Source organism: Melanostigma gelatinosum (genome assembly GCF_949748355.1).
Source record: "Melanostigma gelatinosum genome assembly, chromosome: 18".
NCBI lineage: Eukaryota > Metazoa > Chordata > Actinopteri > Perciformes > Zoarcidae > Melanostigma > Melanostigma gelatinosum.
This window is the reverse complement of record NC_136651.1, coordinates 16,237,633-16,246,470: the sequence shown is the minus strand read 5'-3', so window position 1 is coordinate 16,246,470 and position 8,838 is coordinate 16,237,633. Positions and strand designations below refer to the sequence as shown.

General features: G+C 41.0%; 1 protein-coding gene across 1 annotated transcript; it reads left to right on the top strand.

Annotated features, from left to right (window-relative positions):
- Positions 1 to 4,230: 4,230 nt before the first annotated feature.
- Positions 4,231 to 8,258, top strand: LOC306792040 (glutamine synthetase-like; the record flags this gene model as incomplete). The annotated part of the gene is made up of 6 exons (XM_079289027.1): positions 4,231 to 4,399; positions 4,626 to 4,787; positions 4,884 to 5,030; positions 5,823 to 5,950; positions 6,069 to 6,268; positions 7,765 to 8,258. 6 exons carry the CDS (start codon positions 4,231 to 4,233, stop codon positions 8,072 to 8,074), a joined length of 1,116 nt encoding a protein of 371 aa, XP_079145153.1. The 3' UTR covers positions 8,075 to 8,258.
- Positions 8,259 to 8,838: the final 580 nt, after the last annotated feature.

The following is an 8,838-nucleotide window of genomic DNA, read 5'->3' as shown; positions in this document are numbered from 1 at the left end:
CTCGTTTTTCTTCCAGTGCTTTCGACCGTATCTCATGTCTTAATGGGACTTTCTGGGTGTCGTCATCATATATGATCACCTGTTATCATGTGACCAAACTCACATGATGATGAGTACACCTGAGCAAGTTCTACTTGTTCCAGGAAAAACAAAAACAGTAAGTGAACCTTGAGTTTAGAATATTTTGTCCAAGAACTGAAATACTCAATTAGCAATTCCATTAAATATAATAAATTCCATTTAAATCAGGCGACGTCTGTTCGAAAGGAAAGTTAACGAGATCTGACTCAGCCTTTGGCTAAGTTTCTAGTTAATCAACTTTTAGCACTCCAAATGTTTTAAGGTTTAATACTCCATACATTTTAGTAATTTTTATTGAACAATCCATCAAACAATTTTTGGTTGTGGGAATTTTCTGGCTCCTTTACGCTCCTTTACGTTCCCAACACCGTCAATTATGAGACATTTGCTTTGATCTTTAATCACCTGTACCTCCTCCTCAGCGCCCAGGTGTGTCAGGGAGCATGGAGTACAAGCAACCAGTCTGTCAGGCCCGACAGAGGAGGGAGGGACCTGAGGAAGAGTGGCCGCATCGTGAGGAAAGTCTGATCAACAGAGGATCCAGACAAGGACGCTTGTTGGAGAGTAACCTGAATGGTGTTGAAGAAAATCATCATATAACTGTGAATTGAACTCGAATTGAACTGAACGCATCTGGACTCACACGTAAACAGTTACATAACGTGTTATTCTGGTTCTCGTCGCCCGGTTGACCCCGGAAGGGCAACCGGTTTTGACCGCATACGCTACACATTTAATGCATTGTGGGAAAGAGTGGCTTTCGTGTAAATTGTTTCCACGACGAGAATAAATGAGCTCATACAAAGGTCTCTGTGATGTGTCGAATGCACCACACCTCACAGGTAGTTTAGCCTGCAGCGAGCGCGTCAACCAGGCGAGTCTGAAGGGAGCAGCACCTCAGGAGCTTACAGCAACACGACTGGGCTTCTTTAACACCAAGGTTACCATCTTAGTTTAGCGTGTTAGCATAACATTGAAATAGCGATGAGCAAAAAACATGGTATGAAATATCAGAGGGTGTCCAGAATGATTACAGTTAATCCTGAAGGGGACGTGTGTTTGTGTGCCAACTTTCTTGGTGAAAAAAAAGGAATACCAATCCATCCAGTAGATTTAGGTATAATTCACAGGCACTGTAGGAAAAAGTCAGAGGATCACCAAAGTGCCATTGCCAACAATAACAATAGTTTGCCACCCTTCCTTGTAGTGCTGGGCGGTTTACCGGTTCAACCGGTACCGGTATATCGGTTTTAATTTCCTGTATGATAAGAATTTTTCACATGGCCGAAACAACTGCTGTCACTCTTCAACAGGCAGCAGCATATATTGTTCGCCGCCATATTGTGCCTGTTGGTTCCTATTGTTGATCAGACCGGAGATGCACCGATAGAGTCTGTGCCCAAGAGAGGAGCTGTGCCGTCGGATTCGAGGCAGTCAACCAGTAACGTTAGCGCGAGTGAAACGGTGACGCCAAAGGGTCAGACATCGCTTGAAGAGGCATTTGCTCGAGGCAGCATATGACAAGAAAAGCAAGCGGTGGAGCGACATTACGAATGCAATAACGACCCATCTATGCAAGGACATGGTCCCGCTACAGACAGTCGAGGAAGACGGGCTCAGAGCAATGATTAAAACAGTGGATTCAAGGTACGTCTTACAGGGCGACAATACTTCAGCCAAACTGCTATCCCAACATTATGCCAACAAACGAGCACACCCTCTAGTAAGCAAAGCCTTTATACATGATGACATTATGTTTTATATTCCATGTACTCCTGACAGGAGAGTAAGCCACTATGAACCAATATAAAAACCCAGTCAAGGAAAAAAAAATACCGTGATATACCGTGAAACCGGCAGAATCATAAAAAATCCCGTGATACACATTGACCATCATACCGCCCAGCACTACTTCCTTGCTGAAAAACACATCTAAAAAAATCAAAACAAATAAGAATAACTTACAAATTTAAAAGTCATGAAACAAACCAAATTCCTCAAATATATCAGTTGTATTGCTGTTAGCTGAACCAAAACATTGTCGAAATAAGATAATCGTTTGAACATTGAGGTTCATTCTTGATAAATTCAATACTCAAGGAGCACACAATCCGTGTCTTTGGCCGGCGCTGTCAACCACTCAAACACACGCCAACACATTGTGTCTCTAGATAGTAACCCCACAAAACGTGCTGCCCACCACCACACAGTCCCATGTGACCGGTCCTGTTTCTGTAGCTGTTGTTGAATTTCCGCCCTCTGATCTCAGGAAAGCTAACCTGACGGAAACTGAACATATGAGCAGCTTCTTGGCCTCTAATTGTGTTCACTGAGCTGCAAGACTCTCAGCTCAGCAAACAGCAGTCAGACACTATCAGCAGATGTCCTCTCTGGAGCAGGTGGGTGTTCATTATTTATCATGGGAGTTTGTGTCCGCCTCAGCTATACCTGTGCAATGATTTGTCTGATTTGTTTGTTTGTTGTACTATATAGAGGGCAGAGTGGGTTCATTAATATGTTTTGCACGTGCTGACGATACACAGTGTGGATTAATTTTATCACTTGGGTAGTTTGTTTTTTTTCTCCACAGAAGAGAGGAAGTAAGGTTTCCGTTTTGCTTGAAGTCAAATGCATCAAGGATCTGATTTGGTCTAATGGAAACATGTTGCATGTAATGAAAATAAAAAATCAGACGCATGCAAACGCATGCAAACACACACCTAGTGTAGTGTCATATTACACAAAGGGCACGTGAGCCTGCGTCATCATATCATCATATTTGCAGTGCAGTTAAATACCGTAAGCAGGTTTAGGCACAGCACACAAACCGAGTTGTCTTGAAATTCTCCCTCGACTACAACCTCAGTCACCTGTTGCACAGTAAGTCTAAATATTTGTCTGTGTGTGTTGTATTTAATATGCTTTGTTGAACATCGTTGTCTAATCTGATGAATACAACTCTCATTATTTTAAGTTCATTCATCAAATATCCAGCTTTTGGTTATTCTCTGTGATACAACTGTATACTTTAGAAGTATACAGTTAAATATGGTAATGTTTTTGTGTTAACAAAAATAGGAAGGATTAAAAAGAACACAAGTTATCTGAATTGTTTTTCCAAATATGTGGAACCTTAAAAAAGCATAATGTTAAAATATGATTTGATTTGATTCTTTATCCGCAACTAGATCAGTTATTAAATATGTTGTTCACACATTTTGTAAGATAAAATGAAATCACTCATGATTGATAAGGTGTAAATGGGAACTCCACAGTTGTGTGTTGATTTGTTCTTTTCAGTAAATAGTACAGTAGTAGTGTAATATGTTTGAACTACTCTCCCATTACTGACACCGAGTCAAATTTAATTCCCACATGTTCTGTGCAACTATAACACTATAACACTGTAACACTATAAAACGCAGATCGGCAGAGATCTTTTCCAGACGTGGTTTGTGTGCGAGTAATTGCAGAATTGCGGCAGTGTATGGTTGATTGCGTGCAGCGTAATGTCTCAGGGAGACATCGATTATTGTTTCAATGTATGTTTTAAATCTCCTTTACTTTTTACGACTGAATTTTATTTCTTACACTGTTTCTTTAATTGTTTTTAAATCTCCTTTTCTTTTGCCTTATGTTTTGATGCTTTTAATGGTTTTATGTGAAGCACTTTGAATTACCTTGTTGTTGAAATGTGCTATACAAATAAACTTGCCTTGCCTTGCCTTGCAACCAAGTAAAAGCAAAGATGGAGAGAGTCAGAGACCAAATGTAAAATTGTTGCGAACATTTTTTCTACTCTATTCTAATTATACTTACAGTAATTGTGCTTGACAAAGAAATCAGGAGGCAGATTTGGTCGCAGTCAATATTAGTGCGCAGTTGTACGGCTGCTCTCCGTGTTGAATCGGTTGTGAATCAGCTGTCGCTAAGATGTTTCTGTGTTTCGCTTCCTGTGAGTGGAATTGTTTCAAGCCCTCCAGGTCCCAAGCAAACATAAATCAGCTTAGTTGCTCCAGGGTGACAACGCAATGGTGAACCAGTTGTGAAGGAGGGATGGAAGGAAGGAAGGACTAATCCAGAGTATGAATGAATAGATAAACACCAGAGCTGACATGTCACATAATGGTTCTATGTTTAAAGGCGAGCATGGCTTCAGTTTCGCATAGCTCCCAGCTCAACAAGGCCGTGTGGCAGCAGTACATGAACCTGCCGCAGGGAGAGAAGTGCCAGGTCACCTACATCTGGATCGACGGCACCGGTAACGCTCTCCGCAACAAGACCCGAACCCTGGACAGCGAGCCAAAAAGCATAGACGGTAAACGCCCTATTTTTATGGTTTATTACTTTGGTGTGGTTGGCCTATAACTGCATATGTAACTTAACTATATGGAGTCATTGTTCGCCCTTTGATTCTAAACTGCTGAGACTTTTCACATTGAAGATAAAGGAAGTTAGTCTCTGTGACATAGTCAGCGAGCTGAACAGGTTTTACAGCTAAATTATATTTAGAAGAGAGGTTTCGGCTTTATTTGTCTTGGCAGATATTCCCGAGTGGAACTTTGATGGCTCGAGCACGTACCAGGCCGAAGGCTCCAACAGCGACATGTACCTCATCCCAGTCAGCATGTTCAGGGATCCGTTCACCCTCGACCCCAACAAACTGGTCCTCTGTGAGGTCCTCAAATACAACCGCTTACCTGCAGGTACATTTATCACATTTCCGTTAATGTTTTATCGTCGGAATCCTGTTCAGTAAGTTCAATTGTACTTACTGCTCACTCCTGTTCTGATCTGTCTAGAAACGAACCATCGAGCGAGCTGCAGCAAAGTGATGGAGGAGGTCAAAGAGCACTGCATATGGTTTGGCATGGAGCAGGAGTACACGCTGTTCGGAATGGACGGACATCCTTACGGTTGGCCCGTGAATGGATTCCCCGAACCCCAAGGTGAATCAGCCATCATTTTCTCTTCCTTTGTTCCCTTCATTCATAGGGAAAAATTAGGCAGACTTTATAAAGAATCTGCAAGTTGATAGTTGATAGACACACCAAACACTGGCTCTAGAGAGAGCTTTTACTGTGTTTACGTTAACTGAAGGCCACTGTAGATTTCTGACATTGTTGTGAAACTTAAGGAGCCGTAGGTTATGCACGCTGTCTTGGAAAGGGAGGAGTGAGTGGAGGGCTATTCAGTTGGTTGCAATCTGCAAGCACTCCGCTAGATGCCACCAAATCCCACACACTGGCCCTATAATGGAGCAGTGGCCTGATAAGTCAGGGCTGCAGTTACACGTGAAGGCTAAATATTTCAAATATGATAAATCAATTTTGATGTGGATGCTCTTCAGCCCATGATCGTGTTCATACACCATCATACACACGTTCATTGTCCTCACAAATAGATTATTACTCATCAGGTCTGGTGAAGAGCAAGGACAAGTAAATTATGCAGGACGACCCCAAGTTTTCTTTGTTATGTTTTTTACAAACTTGCAACACAAAGCTTCCATTCTAATGTCTTGATTATGATTAATAAGGCATTAGTATTTTTTAGTATTAACCAATAATAAAGCTATTAATTACAACTCATAATATGTCTTATTATAAAGAGCTACAAAAATAACACCTACACAAATTGGGAATGTCAATTAATGACATATATAATGTCTTCTTTTTTTTTACAACAGGTCTGTATTTATTTAGTCTTAACAAGCTTCCCATCATGTCTCCCACTTTAAGGACCCTTCTACTGCGGGGTGGGGGCCGACTGCGCTTATGGACGGGACATTGTGGAGTGCCACTACAAGGCCTGCCTCTATGCAGGGATCAATATCTTTGGCACTAATGCTGAAGTTATGCCATCTCAGGTAAGTGTCACCGTTATTCTGCAGTTGAGCAGTTGCTTTGTATGCCTGTTATTGTTCTCTGTTTATTGTTGTTGGACACAAGTTCTTTATTCTCTGCCTCTACTTCTCCTGACTTCAGTGGGAGTTCCAGGTGGGAACCTGCGAGGGTATTGAGATGGGCGACCAACTGTGGGTGGCGCGCTTCCTGCTGCATCGCGTGAGTGAAGACTTTGGTGTCGTTGCATCACTGGACCCCAAACCTATGAAGGGCAACTGGAACGGTGCCGGTTGCCACACGAACGTCAGCACCAAGCAGATGAGAGAAGCAGGAGGACTGCAGTGAGTAATGTCCTTTGAAAATTGTAATGCGAGTAACTCGTGCATCAGTTAACTTAGTAAAATGGTAACACCAGAAATAAATTAGAATGGAATTACTGTATCCCAACCATTGACATATTAACAACAATCCTCCTCACAAAATCGTCTTATAACTTTAATCCTAGTCTTCCAAAATTGAAGAAATAGAAAGCCCACCGTACATTTACAGTGAACACATTTTTACTTTTGCAGATGGAGGTTTTAAAGGATTTCGATGAATTATTTGAGCACCCTTTTTCAGACCAAAGTTGATCTAGAAAGATCAATGTTTGGGTAAAAAGTGTCACTCATAGTTGCCAAAACATGGCTTTAATTGTGTTTGTATGATCACAAATGAATTAATTCACTGGTTATTTTTTTAAATTTGAAATGGTTCAATAACATACTTTTTTTTGATTTAGTCTTAATCATTCCATAAAATCCTCTTAAAAGTAATTGTAATGTACATGCACTTTACTTTTCGTGTCCTTATTTTGACCATCATCGGTTCTTGCAATTTCATAAACACAAGACGCTCGCCAGCAACATTTTTCTCCAGATTAACATTTGACATTGACACACACATTGATATTTCTCTGCAGTTTCACACGATGGCTTTATTCTTTATATAATTACTGTCTTTAACATTCTTTCAAGACAAAGCTTAGGACGATATCACATTTTTTTACACACTCAAAAAGTCAAACTACTAATGAATTAGAATATAGGCTATGAGTCAAAGTGTTTTCTGTGACTTAAGTAAATTGAGTTTCCATAAAGTCAAAGCTTAACATTTTCACATCAACAATAGATCACATGTATGTGAAAGGTTTCGCTCCTCATGTCAAACCCAAAGTGAACTATCACTGTCAGACTCTACAGTTCCCCTCAGCTGTACGGAGCAACTTTCAGCTCACCGCTTTCGGTTTAATGGAACCCAATTTTACCGTTTTGGTTCAATCTCCTCCCTTTCATTGGCATCGTTTTTTGGTCTCGACAGGCAGCTATTTTTGACGAAAAAGCTTTACAAATCCACTGTATACTCCAACACCAATGGGCAGACAGACAAAGTAAGCAACCTGTGGGTGAACAAAGTGGAGAATTTAGCAGCTAAAGAGCATAATAATTCCTTCAGGAGGCGGAGGAGACCAAACACAGAGCTCAAAGAGAATGACTATTTGACTTACATTCTTCAGGCGCTGACCAAAAACATGACTCCAAGTGAATATCAATGTTGCTTTGATTGTTCTCCCTCGAACAGAGAAAAAAACAGGACTAAGCAGATTGTGCAGGGTTTTATTGACAGGAACAAAATGATGACAAGACACCGCTACAATTTATGTTTGCCACGATTGTGAAAATCCTCAGTCATATCATTCTGCATTTTCATTCCCTTATTGATGCATAAACCTCTCGTCTATGAAGTTCCGACAACAACCTTCCACATCTCAACTGTCCCTTTTTTCCTCCGATGACAGATACATCGAGCAGGCCATCGAGAAGCTGAGCAAAAAACACCCCGAGCACATCCAAGTGTACGACCTGCATGGAGGGAAGGACAACATTAGGCGTCTCACGGGTGCCTTTGAGACCTCCAGCATCAACGACTTCTCTGCCGGAGTGGCCAACCGGGGCGCCAGCATCCGCATCCCCCGCCAGGTGGGCCATGAGAAGAAAGGCTACTTCGAGGACCGTCGGCCTTCAGCAAACTGCGACCCGTACGCCGTGACGAAGGCCATCGCAACCACCTGCCTGCTTGATTCAGACGACGCAGAAGAGAGCAAGTAGAAGAAAGGTGCTCCAGAAATGTAGGATCACACATCTGCCTCTCAGTTCATCCGGGCGTTTTGTATTTACTTTTGTTTCTGTGTCATTTATCTAAGTTTAGATATATTTCCACGTGCACAGACAGCACCGTTAATTTCCGTAGGAATGAGAAATTGAAGAAATATTTTGTACAGCAGCTCTCTCAGAACAGGAAATGACACTTCTTTCTTTTTTTTCTGAGCCAACATGCATATTATGCTGCATTAATGTGAGTCGTCGCTTAAAACTTGTCTCACGAGTGTCAGTGAAATAAAGACACAGTGGTGCTACAAGTGTGTCCGTCTTGTTTGTTTGCAAAAATATCAGGTTAGAAAATAAAGCGTGAGTTCATTTATATAGCACTGTTCTGTTCAAAGCTTTGGCTTTACAAGTCAGCAGTTAACAGCCATAGGACATAATAAACAGTTAAAAGAACACATTCAAGTATAAGATTAAAGGAAGAGTGCATTTGATCAGCAGACAAAAAGCATCTGAGAGCAGTTGCAGTTTGGTCATCATATTCACACTATATATTATTCTGAAAGTGCTTTTAAAGCACCATTTGGGCTGCACACATATAATTACAGTATATATTGATTTTCAGATATTTATTATAAAATATCAAAAGATTTGAGTGTGTCAGTATCACACAGTTACTGTTTCCATCTTGTTATTGCATCTATAAGATAGTTATTTATCTGAATTCCAGCGAAATAACTTCATACAACAAATACACTGTTGCGCTA